Genomic DNA, 15,796 nt, shown 5'->3' on the forward strand with positions numbered 1-15,796 from the left:
CAACTTCTCATGAATGAAAGTTAAGTTTAACTTTTGAAAAATGTCAGAAAAAGAAAAAACAACATCACACACAGAGTAGATGAAAATTTTGTAAAGAAAATGGAAGAAGTCTGATGTATTTTATAAAGATGACTAAAAATGCTGTGCTTAACGCCATCCGAGATGAAAAAAACAAACAAACAAACAAACAAAAAACATTAGAGCATTTTAATTAATGTTAAAATGACTTTATAATATATTTTTTTATGTGGGAGCAAAATTCCTCAACATTGTATTTCAAATTATTGACAGTCCCCTTTGTGACCCTTACAACAGCACTATCATCCATCACCCAAGTGAATGTGTGTCAGGTGCACTGAGGGGCGTCTAATATTACTGCTCTGTCCCCCATGACTGAGCCTGAGGTCCAACACCTCTTCCTTAAAAAAAAAAAAAATCCTGCCAAAAAACAGATCTATGCAATATTCTGTCCACCACAGAGAACTGAAGCTGATCCAAGCCACAAAAGTCAGTCTCCTCTCCTCTTCTGAAATTCAATCAATGAAAATACCATATGGAGGAGACAGCTGCTGGTGTGGCCTCTGCATGCGCTGTGTACAGAGATTGCTTGATAAAGTACAAAAGGCAAAAGGAGAGGGAGACACAGCAGGGTAGGGCTGCGAGGAGGAGGGAGAAAAGGAGGGGGGTGGAGGGTAAATGAGAGCCCCCCCCCCCCCCGCCGCCCCGACTCCATACACACACAAACAGTAACTGGCAGTAAAACAGCTGTTATCAAACATATAACAGTGTTATACACTCAAAAAGATGTTGGGACAAACTGCTTATTACAAACAGCACGGATTTTGTGTGGTTCCGTACAGTGAATTGGCTACAGCAAACCCCCCCTAACCCACCCCACCCTAAATTTGGGACTGTCTAATGGAAATGTCTTTGTCTGAGTCCACCTGCCATTTTTTTTTTTTTTCCATCGCGCACTGACCCTGTGTGGTCTATTTGTGCTTCAAACATCAATCAGAGTGCCGCGTCTTGTGAGGAGAACTCTGACATATCGTCAATTAGGGCCCAGTGTTTTTGACACGGTCCTTTTGTTCCCCGCCCGTGTATAGCAGCGGTTTTAAGAGGCTGTCCAGTGAAACGGGATGAGATACTATGACAGCAACTGTGCTGGGAATCATACTGACTGATGCGCTAGAGATTCACTGAAAGAAATGGTGTAGCCGAGACTTCATAACAAATCTATTCACACACACACGCACAATGATGTGCCTTTGACTCACCACATGTGCAGCCAGTGGATACAGAACTTGAAAGATTCACTGAACACACACACTATGCCAAATTGCGTAACAAAAGGATCATACAAAAAAAAAAAAAAGAAGAAGGGAAACATGACCAATTCCCACAGCTTGGCAAACATGCGGTGGCTGTTAGCATAGAACATTTCACAAAGAGTCCCCCCTTAGGCAAAGAAGTCCTAAAAGAATTGTAAGACATTAATCAAGGCGATACACAGTCTTCAAGCGATAGCCTTTTAAAGAAGGGACCAGATTCTACTGTGGCCCTCATTAATCTACATATAACGGTTCTTATGAGAACTGACACAGGCGACAATGAGCAGGAACCTGTGACGTAAGACTGACACAGAGAAAGCGGTTAAACATAAGTTATCCTCTCTCTGACAGATGGGGAGAGCGTTTGCCGGTAATTCTGGAATTCATTGTGTGTGTAAACCAATGCGATTTGAGGTTTGTAATAACATTTTGTAATATTTGCTTAACGGAGGTCCCCCCCATCCGCCCTAAGAATGAGCCCTATCTCGTGCGCACCATGTGTAGAGGTTCCCTGCAGATTCTTGTTTTAATTTCAATGGAAGAGAGAGGAAACACACAATGCACACAGTCCACATTCTGAAGATCCAGAGAGTTACCATGGAAGCGGCTGCCCTGTTTGTCAATTGAATACACGTCTCATCTCTAAACCCTAATCAAGATATTTGGACATGCATATCCTAACTTTTCTTCCAACGACGCACTAGATTGATTTATATTCAACAAAATTGTTTCAATAAACCACCTATCAGGTTTCAAATTTTATTCGGGATTTTTCAGTAGATGATACTGTAAGCTACTAAATTGAGCACATATGTATTTGCTGATGCAAAGACGAGCACATGTAGAGTCACAAAATAATAATACATCTTTTCAGGAGAAATGTGTGTGCAAAATTAGCCTCAAAAAGACATAAGAGGCTGCCTGTTGCGCGTTATTCGAGAGCTGCAAGCAACGCAAATAATGTTACGATCATATAAGATAGAACAGTCTGATTAAACTCAAACAGTCCTATGCAACTGAAACAAAAGTTTATAACTGGAACGTTTTGCGCACGCTGATGAACTGTAATGCTGCGGAGCACATCACAGTTGAGCACCTGCTGAATAAGCGACAAACATGAAATCCCTTGCACTTACCTACTCCTTGTTCTACCAATCCAATGCAAATGATAGTGAATCCTCTGTAACTTCAATGATCATCAGTGGTTTTCAACAGACCCGACAACCTCTCATTGTCAGAGGACCACTAATGACAAATGCATTGTATCTGCGAAAACGCTCGTTCTTTGCTCCTTTAAGTCCACAGCGGAATTATCAATTAAGTCGTTTAGAAAGAAGTTGTAGGCTACCGAGGCAGAAAAAGCAAGGTGACTAATTAAGTTTCTAACTGCCTCTTCATCAGTATTGTTTCCCGCTCTCCGTTGCACTTTCAGGTCCAGAGAACGATAAGGGGGTCTTTGCAGGACGAGATCCGCGTTGCCATGCTGCCTGTCTTAACAAAACTACAGTGGACTTCTCAGTGCCTTGTCTAGGCAAGGATGTGCTAATCGCATTACCTCCTCGAGACTGACAGATCTAGTGAACAGCTCCACCCAGCGATATGCGCTCCTCACCCAGCTATTTAGGTTGAGAGAATCCAAATTATGTTTCTAAATACGAACTGTGGCGCACCGCTACAGAAAAGAAACCGTTTGAGATAACTGATCAAAGAAGTAAGTTAGCTGTTTGTCTAAATGTCGTGAGGGAAGACTCATTTAGCCAAGATTTTTTTTCTTTGACAGAAGCAATATGTAGAAAATCCAGAATTGTATACAATTACTCTTGAAATTATATTTCACAACAGGATTATGTATCTGTCTCTTTGAATTTCACTCAAACCGTCTATTAAAGATATGGAATCTCTCTCTCCCACCCCCCCGTGTATGTGTGTGTGTGTGTTTATCCATGGGCCTAAAACAAATGATGACAAGTAAAAATCAATAGGAAAAATAATATAAATAAACAAATAAATAAAACAGAATGGATTTACATATGTAAACTTTTGAAATTTAACGCACTCATATATATTCGGTATATTTTTGTCCATGTGTCCTGTCCTCCAAACGCCTGTTACAGAGAGCCATGAGCGATTCTTGTCGAAGATAAATGAGTTCATACATATCAGGTATCGTGATCAAATACATGCATAAAACGTATTACACCTGATTAAACTTTCATTAAAAGCTAAATTAATACTGCGAGACCCGCTTCAAGTTCACGTGCGAACAATTGCAGATCTTCGGTGTAAAGCATATATAGATTCCTGTAGAATAATTTAAGGGGATAGGACAACCCCTTGTGTAAGGAACTACGTCATCACGTTAGTATTCTGTTGACGTGGCGTAGCCAAACAAATGTAGCCAAACCGAGAAGTGAAAGGGTGAAAGAATGGCATAGCGTAATATCACGGATTACAGATACTCTTTCAGGTAATTTTAATTATATAATGATCTTAACACTATTCTAACTTGATTTACATTTCTGAATTGCACATTTGCGTTTTAGAGCTCATCAGACATAGCTACCTGTCGTGCGACAACGACAGTTAGCCCGCTTGCTAGTAATTCGTTTGGTCGCCCCTACGTTAGCAGTCCAGGTAGCAATGCTTGGTATTATGCGGTTTAGGGTGGCTGACTAAGTAGCTGTTCGGATTTCAAGGGCTTTAATAGTTTGAGATGCTCGCCACTCTTGCTAGAAAGCCGCGAGAGCTGGTTACGATTTACCAACTATTGATTTTCTCCTGCTGTGTATTCTTTAAAGATAGCTTCTACTCCTACGTGAGTTTTCCATTAGTTAGGTTGACTCTATGATAGTTTTTGCAGTCGCAAGTTTGGACAGGTAACTAACGCTACGAGTGTTTTGACATCGAGACTGAAAGTTATTTGTCAAGTTAGCTTGCTAACAAGCTTATGCTAACAACCGGCTGCCCTTCTTTTAACGTGGCTCGCGCTAAAGCGTCAAACGTGTAAATTGTCAGGTTTGTTTAATATTTAGCCTTGGTTGAGATAAGAGAAACTGGCGAGACTGAGTTATCTTGTCAAGTATCCGTAATAATTAGTCAACTCTAGTTCATTGTACGGAGGTGCACTGAATAGTGATTGGAACTGTCAAAATGAAAGTAGACAAGGTTACGTTTAAAACCGTAGCTTTTAGTGGTGGTCCATAATCTGGTTTGTGTGGTTTCTGTTGTCCTTTTTAAATTAAATGCACACGCGGCAGTAATATCGATCGAACTCCACCACCCTCGTTGACCAAATGTTCTTTTTTACCCTTTTAAGAAACAATGACTGGAAAACCTCAGTATAATGGCTACCAGTCTGCAATATCGGCACAGCCTGCCGTGGGAGGCCAGGCGTATTTGTTTGGGAACGCTTCAGAGACGGAATTTTCTGAGGAAGATGGGGAAAGCTATGAACTGCGCTCTCGAGCTAAAGACAAGCTTCGTAGGAGCACCTCCAGAGATCGTCTGGATGATATAGTTTATCTACTAAAAGACATTAAGGAGGGAGACACACTCAACAGCATCTCTCTTCAGTATTTCTGTTCAGTGAGTTGTCATTACAATCACTCAACTAGTTTTGGCATGCTCTGATTTCACGGGACCTTTTGTTTTGCAGTGAAACCTCATGAACATATTATTCTTGTGTAAGCATTTTTGGTAATGAGTTGCTGTTTCATCTCTCTCACAGGTTGCAGACATAAAAAGGGCCAATAATCTCTTGACGGAGCAGGACTTCTTTGCACTGAGGTCCATAAAGATTCCAGTGAAGAGGTTCAGCATTCTGACAGAGACCCACAGCACTGCCCCCCTCAAACCTGGCTCTCCCATTGGCTCTCGCCGCGTCACAGAATTCCCCTCCACTTCTGCTGCTTGCACAGACTCCTCCTCGTCCACGGACAGCGTGGAAGGCTTTCTGCAGGAGAAGGATAAGGATATCGAGGAGCTTGTGAAGTCCTCGAGTCCCTCCAGGAATAGCCTTAACGAGGTGGTATCCTCCCTTAGTCCCGAGCAGCCTTTGTTGGGGGACCCAGAACGGCGACAACCCCCCCGGAAAGATCCCTACTATGGGGCGGACTGGGGAATGAGGTGGTGGACAGCAGTGGCCATCATGTTAGTAGTGGGCATTGTCACACCAGTTTTCTACCTCCTGTATTACGAAGTGCTCATGAAAGCAGATATAAGCCACCACACAGCCAACGGGTCCGTGCTGGCTGGGCCTACGTCGGCTAGTTTGAGGCATGCTTCTGAATCCGTGCAGATGGAAAATGCCCCTCACCAACATTCACACCTGAACCCTAATGTAGGACAAGGAGTTCCTCTAGAGAACCATCGATAAAAAAAACTAACAGGGGAACCAGACCAGGGACCACAGGAGAAATAGCCTAATTTGCGGCATTTTTTGATCTCTCAACCTCAACCACTTTGTAGGGAAATTAATGGTACTGTTGAATGAGGACGGGCTGGATGAATAGTAGCGAAAGGCATTGTTGTCACTGAAGTGATATATTTTGCACAATGGGATCCAGTTTTTCATTTTTTTTTCTTCCTGGTTAGTTCTATAAAAGCAACATTCACAGGAAGGTGACAGTATAGTTGTATAATATGTTTTGCTCTCTGGGACACCACTAAGCAAACTCGTGTTCCAGATCAGCTTTTAATAGACATGGAGATTTTAAGAATCCTCAAGACTTAAAAGCAGCCAGCATTTGATTGTTCAGACTTCAAAGGAATAAGAGATCTTTTCCAGGACACTAGACCACAAGTTCAACAATTCCTCCCTTGGATTTATTGTTTGTTTGTTTCAAAAGTAGAACTGCTAGAATTGCAAGAATCTCCATCTTTTTGTCAGGGATATACACAATAATTTATTTGAAAAAAAAATATTGTGATAAAATCAGTATTGTGGGTGATGTCGGCTCTGTTGTAGGTATTCTTCACTTTGCTTGAAAACTTTTTCTCAACATGGGAAGACTGTGTTGATGCAGTGTACCACACATAGTGACGAGAACATGAAAATGAAATGTGAAATGAACATTTTTTTAATGCTAATCTTTCATGTTAAACAGCAGAGTTGCAATTTCCTCTGAGTTCCTCTGTCTAAACCATGTCACAGTTTTTATGACTGCAATGCATTTTGAACTGTATGTGCCTTCATCCTGTGGACTGTAGTTACAGGCTGAGAAATAAAACAAATTCTATTTTAATATCTGAATTATGAGTATTTAAAAAAATAACGTGCAGTTTTATTTATCTTTACAGTGACATTCAAAGTGTACAAATAATACAACTTACCTTAGGACGTATGTGTTTTGATATAGTACTTCTAATATCCCAGATTTAAAATTTGTATTAATCGTAAGTTATTTTTAAATAAATTTTCCAAATAAGTGGTGTTCATATAGCAGTCCACTTCACAGAAATGTCTCAGAACTGCCAGTGTGGCTTTAAAAGAAAAAAGGGGAGTTCCACGTTGTTAATTGTTTACATTTTTATTTATTGGCTCATGATTTATCATGCATTAATATGTGGCTTCATCCATGTTGTCGTCACTTCCAGCCCCATAGTCATCCCCATCTTCAAAGTAGCTTGCTATGTAGTCATTCTCCTGTGAAAAGAGGTCCAGTTAGAGGCATTGTGAGTTAAAACATGTAGAGTAAACAGATGCTGAGGTCAGTTTTGGACAAAATGTGGATGGGGTCAAGTAATTACCTCCTCCAGTTCTTCCTCATCGTACTCCTCGCCTTCTACTTCTTCATCTTCTTCCTGCGTTTTCTTTTCCTCCTTCTCTTCATCTGATTTATCATCTTGGTTCTTCTCCAGCTCCTGGGCCATTTGAGATCCGATATGATTTTTGCCTTTCTTGAAAATTCACTTTTTTTTTTCTTAGCTATCAAAAGGTTTAATGGCTATAGAAGAGAATTTCACGACGCACCAGAATGTTTTGGAAAGCTTAAAATACATTAAACTTACATCAAGTTTAGTCAACACATCTGCTTTGTCTTCAAATGATACTTTTTTAGGTTTCTTATTGTCTGCAAATTTAAGAATTGTTTAAAATTAAGAAACTGTTCAGCTAATATGATTTGTTAATGAACCACTGAGGACTGAAAGTCAGTAGTAACGTGTAGGAGTGAACTTACTCGTTTTCTTTCTGGTTTTTTTCTTCAGAGGCATCAGTTCCTTTGGAAGACGTGTCCAGTCTGTAAAATAAAACTCAAGTGATTTTGTTTCCAGTCTTTCATACTTTTAAACACTTCTCAATAACAGCACAGCTACCTGGTGTCCATTCTTCATCCTTTACTTTCTGATACTCCCTCACGTACTTCTCCTTGTACCGTTCCACATCTTTAAGAATACATCAATGGCAAAGCATCATCTGACGTTGACATCGGATATTTATTTCATGAGATAAATGTCTCATATGTGTGTGTGTTATACAAAATTCACTCATAAATCACAAATGACACATAAAATGTATGATTTCTATAATTCCTCCATCCTTCAGTACCAAGCTAGAACTCTGGGTGTGTTTTGAGCTGAGTGGATGAGACAGTGCAAAGTGCATCTTGGCCGGCCCCAGTATTTTGATGAAATTATGTAAGTGATTGCGGTTGGGAGCATGTGTTCTGAAGTTCTTTTCTATTAGATAATGGCTTCCTGACGGGGATCTCATCACTTCCCTCTTTCTGCCTGCGGCTGAATGCTGAAAGGGAGGTTTTTCATCGTCCCGCGGATCTCCTGTTTCAGAGCTAACATGTACTCCTCGTCGTCACCAGCGTTCAAAGGCACAGGCTTAAAGTCAGTTTGCTGAAATAAAAAAAATAAAAAAATTGAATGTGCTCATCTAGAGAATATACTGGTTTAAACTCGCCGGTAGACGTTGGGGAGAGACATTACGTTGCAAATTCGCAGCGTAATCCCAAGAATGTGTAAGCATGGTGTAAAGTCTTCCACGCCAATTAAAAAAACGGACAATTACAACCAATACTTGCCGGGAATAACGGTTGTGGCCCAGCCCTGGTCTCGGGCATAGAAGCCCTAGTTATGCCCAAGGCTTCAACGTTAAAGGTGAAGGCTGCTATGCCCCTACCTTTCCCTGCCATAACGTGTAAGATGCACGTCCAAAGTTTCTAAAAAGAACTAGAAATTTCTCAAACGTTATGGGTGTATTGATTCACGTAATAACCACTTAGAGCCAGAAGCTTTTTACAAAACAGTCGTGATAAATGGCAGAGATAAATGTTGCCGATAAAACCTCACTGCAATTTAGCTAAATTTACTATAGCTGCAGCTAGTTGTCAATGTGCGTAATAATGACTTATTTACTTCATGGGTAGCGTCGATTGCGTTTTAAACCAATTATATGCAGCTCCCAATAAACGTCACGTCTCGACGTCACGCAAACACGCTCCTCCTGCGGAAAAGGGTGTCTACCTCTAGATACTATACGCCAGAGCCGTATCTCAACGGTTCTGCTATACGCCATAGATAAATCTGACCTAGTAAGCAATTTGTGCAGCTCAATATATCCACCACGGCTGGACAGCGTTAAAAAACCGCTGTTATAAAGTACATGTATGGGGATGTCTGCGACTGACTGGTATGCGCATAAATCGGTCGGAGACGGAGTGTTTTGGATCCAGGAGAGATTTTACGAATCGGGGAACAGGGCTAACATCTGGTTGATTCGTGGATCCCACCAGGATGTCGTAATAGACACCGGTTTGGGCCTCAGGAGCCTACCGGATTATATCAACGCTATGGGTTTGCTCGGAGACGACCCGAAGAAAAAGAATCCGTTGTTAGCGATTGGAACCCACGTTCACTTCGACCACTCCGGTGGCCTGCATCAGTTTCAACAGGTGGGCGTTCACAAGGCAGAGGTCGACGCGTTGGCCAACGGTGACAACTTCGAGACGGTGACATGGTTATCCGACAGCGAGATTGTAGAGCAGCCGACCCCCGGTTGGAGAGCCAGGCAGTACAGGGTCAAGGCTGTTCAACCAACTCATATATTACAGGAAGGTATGCTTGCACTTCAATTAGTGTGTTGCAGTATGACCTAAATGATATTCGTCTTATACGGCGGATGGTCTCTGTGAGAATGTCTGCAGACATATGAGGCGCTCGAGACTTGAATTTGGTGTCTGTGCAGTGCAATCAATGTATATCATAATAAATAATTTCCTCTGTCTCTTCCCAACATCTCCTTGCATTTGTCAAGATATGGTAAAGCGAAATCAACCGAAATGTGATTATTACTGGCTCTGAGGAGACACGCCCTCGATTTCAGTAAATCAGCCCAACCGCTAATGTAATTTTCGTATCTATGTCAGTAGTGTCTGGAGATACTAGCAAATGCATTTACAGAGAGCTGATAGCTGAGAATTGTATCCCTTTCCCATCCGACTAACCAAGTCTCTCCCTCAATTTGATTACACAACCTCTGGAATGTTGGATTACTGTTGGTTCATCCCACAGACTTTTTCCTGAATCTGTTTTGGCCGATTTATTGGCCACTGCAGCAAATCATTGCTGTTAAGTTTGATGATGTGCTTTCAGTTAAAACCGACACACTCTATGATGCACAACCATAAATTGGCTAGAAACACATGGATGGTTTTGAGGGTGTTTGTTTGTTTGTTTTTGTGTTATTTTGTTTTGTTTGTTTCTGACACAGATTACTGTCACTGTCTGTTTTTAATCAGTGCTGGTTTGTCTCATAATACCTTGGTATGAGGAATTAATATCAATGTGTAGGCTTATTGTCTAGTGCAAATACAGTGCGATACCTGACTAACAGCAGTAAAAAGCCATTGTTCAGGCCTAGACATACACGTCACGCATATGAAGTACATGGGTGTCTCTTTTTTTTTTGGGAGGATTATTGGTGTCTTTGTCTAGAGTTAGGTAGGTAAACACATCTGCGGTCTGCAGTTAAGCACCTTTTCACCCTTAAGACTTAACCGGGCTGCCTCTTCCCTGCCTCCCTGAAAATACATTCGATACTGGATTTGCTGTGTCAGTGCTGCAGTGCAGCTGCAATATCTGGTTGCTGCACTCATTTTTTTTAGTCCTCTCTCTCTCTCTTTCCATCTCTCTCCCAGGTGATGTCATAAACCTTGGGGACCGGCAGCTCACTGTCCTCCACATGCCGGGTCACTCCAGGGGCAGCATCTGCCTTCACGACATTGAGAATAAACTCCTGTTTAGCGGGGATGTGGTATATGACGGATCCATGATCGACTGGCTCCCCTACAGCCGCATCGGCGACTACGTCCGCAGCTGCGAAAGGCTGGTGGGGCTGGTGGACTCGGAGCAGGTGGAGCAAGTCATGCCCGGCCACTACAACACGTTTGGGGCCAAGAGGCTACACCGCCTCGCCTCCACCTACATCTCCAGCGCTGGAACGTGTCATCGCTTCTCCACCTGTGCCATCAAGAGTATCGCCAGCATCGCCCTGCGAGCCTCCAACTCCAGAGGGGCATGCTGAGAAGCTGGGGGAGGTGGGGGGTGGGGAGGGGCTGAATGTAACTCCAAGGGCCTTGATTTCTTCCTACCCTCTTCCCTTAGGTCAGTGTTTCTCAATTCCAGTTTTGGGCATCACCATAGCCTCACAAGGTGTGTCAGCATTGTGTTAGGACGAAAAAACATCCAGGATATGAATTGGGAAACATCAGTCAGCAGGTCTGAAAGACAGAACAAACAGTACTGAAAATAATTTAAAAAAATCCTCACTATGCCTGACTGATCACGAAACCGAGTCTTCTCTACTTCTCAAACCCATTCTCTCATTTCAGAGAAGGGGGATAAGAAAAGTGGGCTAGGGGGTCCAGATATGGACTGACCTCAGATCAGCTCTTTTCCAGTAACAATTAAGAGCCATATCATAATAAATACAGCACTTACTGCATGCAGAACAGCAGAAACAGGGTGTTTTTTATATGAAGTGATGTGATAGTTTTATGTATGATAAATGAAGAAAGCATCAAATGTACCTAGATAAAAACAATAAGTAAATCACACGAAAAATGTCAGATTTTTTTGCTGGTTAACAACATTTACCAAACAAAATTATTTGCTCCCCAGAAGTTTGACATACAGTTTTCTGTTTGTTTGGTTTTTTTTGTTTGTTTGTTTTGCTCTGTAGTACGACATAGAGTAAGCAAGCCACTGTGCAGTTTCTTTCATTCTTTAAAACAAATTTAACAGATTACTGTTCATTTTATATTCCTGCCAGTTACAAAAAGATCCAGACCGTTATTCTACCAGTCATACCTGAGTATTGATGATGTGTTTCATTTCTCTTGAAAAGTTCTTGCCAAAACTACTTTGATCAGAAGAGAACAAAACTGGGTTTGTTGAATGTTTTTAAAACCTCAATCACTTTGTGGAGGAAAAAGAAATGAATGTATTGTAGATTTCATTAGAGAATGTAAACTTGTGACACAGGGAGGTTAAGATTATGTGTGCATTTTGTGGAGTTGTTACTTTGCTCAACTCTGAATACACAGATGAGGCTGTGTATGGACTAGATGTGTGTTGTGCATTGTAGATACGAATGTTCATGCAGTGTAAGTAGACAGTCAGATTCAAAGATATAGTGAAAGAAATATGATTTAAACACAGGGATTGTTTGAATGCAGTGGATTAGGGCAGGGACAGGCAGTTCTCTTCATGGACGCCTGTGGAGTGTACAGGTCTTTGCCTTGGCCTCAAACCACCATTTGATATGGTCTGTGGAAGTCCAGATGATCCTGAATACTGGATTTGGCTGCGTGTTAGATCAGGGTTAGAGGGTATTCTCTTACACAGTGCAGCCTTCCTGTAGGACATGTGGGTAATCTCCGTATCATAAGATTGTGTAATTTAAGCAATCTTCAGGGTAGTTAGTGACTATAGACATTGCTCCCTACCCTCTACTTATTAACAGCAGGACCTCTGACTTAAACCAAAGTGATACATAGCTACACACTATTCCACAAACTACAAAACGGTGTCTTCCTCATCTGTTATAAATGAACACACACACACACACTAAAAAAAGTTTTTGTTGGGAAAGTTGTTCTTTATATTATGTGGTGTGAAAGTACAGTAAAGCAGAGGTTAGGGAATGTTAGTGCTGACACTACTGTTTTACTGGGTTCCTCCAGAAGATTTGTTTGTCGTGCAAATACTGACATGAGGGGGGGGGGGGGGAACCTCTGTCCAACACTGCTCAGTAGATTAAAGGTTATCTGGTCCTGCCTAAACAGCAGCAAAAAATGTGTGTATTTTGTAAGTACTAGAGTACACTCAAGTATTTTTTCTTTCATTTTTTTTTCAGTCATGTGTATACATATGATCTAGCATTGATTATAAGGAAAGAGATTATTTTTCTCTCTTTATTCTAAGCTAAATGACCATGTCATTTTCACTAATTTGTATATAGTTGCTATTGTTATGCTTTTTTTCACATTGATGTTGTTCTCATGATTAATGTTTGAATAATTGTTGATATTTGTATATTGTTGCTGGCATGGAACAGTGATTGGTTAAAAAAAAAAAAGAGAGAGATTGGTTAATAGTCAAGGTAAGCATATGTGCAAGTAACCTGTATTTCTGCTCAGGAATACTCAGCAACTCCAGTCACTCTGAGCAAGGCTGTAGTACACTATTCACTGCAATATTCAAATGTTCAGTGCCTCTGAGAGTCTCTTCCTGAATACCTCACCAATACCATGGCAAACACTGTTATAAAATACAGGCACCTGTTTCAAAATACACCTTCTCTAAAACTGAGCTGTCTTCTTCTTCATTCAGTGCGTGTGCATGTGCATTTGTTTGCGTGTGCCTGTATGTCTGCATGCGCAAATGTGTGTGTGTGTGTGTGATTATTTTAACACTGTTATTTATATACCCTTTTTATACCGCTAGCACTTGAGCTCATAGCTCTAATGATTTATCTATTCTAGTCTGGCTTTACAAGTTACACATGAGCAGATACTAAAGCACTAAAAATTAAAAGCATACCAAAAAGTCTTGACAGACATTTACTGTCTAATATGCTGCATATTTAATCTGTACCATGCTGGCATAGAGCTTCCAAAGTCTTGTCCATGTTTTTCGATTTTAACAATTCACATTTCAGTGTGAATTCAGAGGCAGTTCAGAGAATCAGATATCGCATGAAACGAGCTGAAAGAGGATAAAGTTGCAGCTTTAAGATCGTTGCTGGCAAGGTGATGAACTTTATGTATAGTTGCATTATGGCCACTAGAGGGAGACATTGCATCAGAATTACCGTCTGAAAAACAGGAAAAACGGTTCAGTGGAAATGAGAACACCGTTGGACAATGCACAGTGTTATTTGGCAGCCAGCGACTCGGCTTAGAGTTTCAGACATTTATATTTTGGCGTACTCTGTATTTTAATGCTGGAATTTCTAATATGTCAAGACCATAAGTATGACTCCCTGAGGCAAAGAATGATTGATTGAATGTGACATTAATTTCCTTACAAGACTGCTTAAATATTTTTTGGCAAAGTTATTCTTTGGCAGTGTCATTGAAATGCCACGTTTGGCAGTCACATATCTGGTTGAAATGTAGAGGTAACATTTGACACGGATTTCACTCGGGATAAATTGATAGCTGTTGACAGACGACTAATTATATCCAGGGGAGTATTTGTGTGAGTTTTCCGACGAGGGCTAATGACTATGTTATTTTATAAAAGGTAACGGGGCCGCTATGAAAAGATGATTTCGGTTAGGAGCGGAAAGAGGGACGGAGTTCTGAGCTTTGAGCAGCAGAATAGTATTTGAAACACTATGGGCAGATCTTGGTCAGCGGTCTTAACAAATAGAACGGAATAGCTGGAATATTCCGAAAGATAATGTCCGGCCCTAGTTAGAAATGAGATGAAGTTCTAATTAACAGATGTCATTTACAAGTGCTGACAAACCTTATTTATGCATATATTTTAGAAAAATCCCTTAAAATGTAACATCCTTCAAGAGCATCGTTTTTATATTGTCAAGGGGAAAAAGTTTCCTTGTTCAACTAAGAATGACGTACTCGCACGACTACACTAACGGTGCTGATCCAAAGCAAAAAAAGAAAAAAGAAAATCTTTCAAAACAATTGAACGACGATGTCTCTTTGCGTTAAGGAGAGTGACGGAGATACTGTGAATAGCATTGGCAGGGTTTGCCAAGTTTTCTCATCTCCTGCAGGCTGTTTTTTTTTCTCCTGACCCTCCTCAGTAACAAGACATCGCGTCCTCCAGGCACACAGACGGACATTTGATGCATCTCTGCCGCGAGGGGAGCGATGTTTGACATTCAGCTGCTCCGCGCATTATCTCCTAATTGACAGGCCCCTCTCTGGCGGCTGGTGGAGCGATGACATGTGTGGGAGGGTCGGGGTAGAGACAGAGAGACAGAGGAGGGAAATGCCAATCATGGTTGGATTATCACTGCAAAGGGCATCGCCAGAACCGTAATCTGACCCCGCGCTACAGTTTTGTGGTTCAGGCTGCACGTGTGGTAACGGCAAACAACCCCCTCCTCCCTCCCTCCCTCCCTCCTTCCACCACAAATGCCCTCATCTCTCCCATTTGTCCTTCCTCTACTTCTTCCTCCTCTGATTCTTTCTTTTAATGTCATATGACATGTCGTGGAGATTAATTAAGTGCTTTGGAGAGGTGTCAGGTTAGCTGGGGATGAAATGTTTCTTTGCCTGGGAAAGGCAGGGTCTGGGCTCTGTCTGTCTGGATGTGTGTGTGTGTGTGTGCGTGTGTGTGTGCGCATGCTCCAGGCAAGCGGTGTGTGAAGCTCGCCGTGAGCGTTTGTGTGCTCTTTTGCATAGGCAGGCAGAGATGTCTGGGCCAACCATGACAACACTTTGCTTAAAATAGAGCAGATGTGCTGTCCCCCTGTCACACCGCCGCACTAATGGAGCTCTGAGTTTCATTCTCTCTTTCGGGTTTTCAGTACATTTCATCTCATTTTCAATAATGTCTTCTATTCCTTCATGATCTAAAACAGAGGTTTGTATAGTAGTCTTACACCAAATGGCCAGTCCTTTGTGGGTTTGGAAGAATTAGTCACAGACACTTGGCTAGTGATGAACAACATGACTTTGACTTTACAGCTTTGCCAGGTTTATTGTAGCTGTCCTCTGGATGTTCCAGTCCACTTTTCTTCAGCCCTGAAATCCTGAAATGAAGCTTTAGATGACTTAGAATTACGTCTTGCGGAGGCCTGTATAAAATAAATTAAAAAAAAAAAAAATTGTTAAAATGCTTTCACACTGTTTTCTAACAATGTTGAAATGATTTATTGTTTAAGAGTCTAATCTTAAAATAATGTAAGCCCTTGCACTGCAAGAGGAGAGAAGAACCTCATTGTGAACGTATAAATCAGAACACCAAGTTTTGAAATG

General features: G+C 41.4%; 3 protein-coding genes across 3 annotated transcripts; 2 read left to right on the forward strand and 1 right to left on the reverse strand.

Moving 5' to 3' along the window:
- The first annotated feature begins 3,726 nt into the window (after nt 1–3,726).
- On the forward strand, nt 3,727–6,544 carry lysmd3 (LysM, putative peptidoglycan-binding, domain containing 3). Its single transcript, XM_030778318.1, has 3 exons — nt 3,727–3,798; nt 4,648–4,916; nt 5,059–6,544. Exons 2-3 carry the CDS (start codon nt 4,653–4,655, stop codon nt 5,704–5,706), a joined length of 912 nt encoding a protein of 303 aa, XP_030634178.1. The 5' UTR covers nt 3,727–3,798; nt 4,648–4,652; the 3' UTR covers nt 5,707–6,544.
- Nucleotides 6,545–6,887: 343 nt separating this feature from the next.
- Nucleotides 6,888–8,486, reverse strand: polr3g (polymerase (RNA) III (DNA directed) polypeptide G). Its single transcript, XM_030786869.1, has 7 exons — nt 8,363–8,486; nt 8,050–8,177; nt 7,647–7,717; nt 7,511–7,570; nt 7,341–7,402; nt 7,080–7,193; nt 6,888–6,975 (listed from the first exon to the last, which is right to left on the reverse strand). Exons 1-7 carry the CDS (start codon nt 8,471–8,473, stop codon nt 6,889–6,891), a joined length of 633 nt encoding a protein of 210 aa, XP_030642729.1. The 5' UTR covers nt 8,474–8,486; the 3' UTR covers nt 6,888.
- A 357-nt stretch (nt 8,487–8,843) lies between these two features.
- Nucleotides 8,844–13,105, forward strand: mblac2 (metallo-beta-lactamase domain containing 2). Its single transcript, XM_030776764.1, has 2 exons — nt 8,844–9,395; nt 10,478–13,105. The coding sequence occupies exons 1-2, from the start codon at nt 8,948–8,950 to the stop codon at nt 10,861–10,863; spliced, it is 834 nt and encodes a 277-aa protein (XP_030632624.1). The 5' UTR covers nt 8,844–8,947; the 3' UTR covers nt 10,864–13,105.
- The last annotated feature ends 2,691 nt before the right edge of the window (nt 13,106–15,796 follow it).

Source organism: Chanos chanos, chromosome 1 (genome assembly GCF_902362185.1).
Source record: "Chanos chanos chromosome 1, fChaCha1.1, whole genome shotgun sequence".
NCBI classification, from domain to species: domain Eukaryota; kingdom Metazoa; phylum Chordata; class Actinopteri; order Gonorynchiformes; family Chanidae; genus Chanos; species Chanos chanos.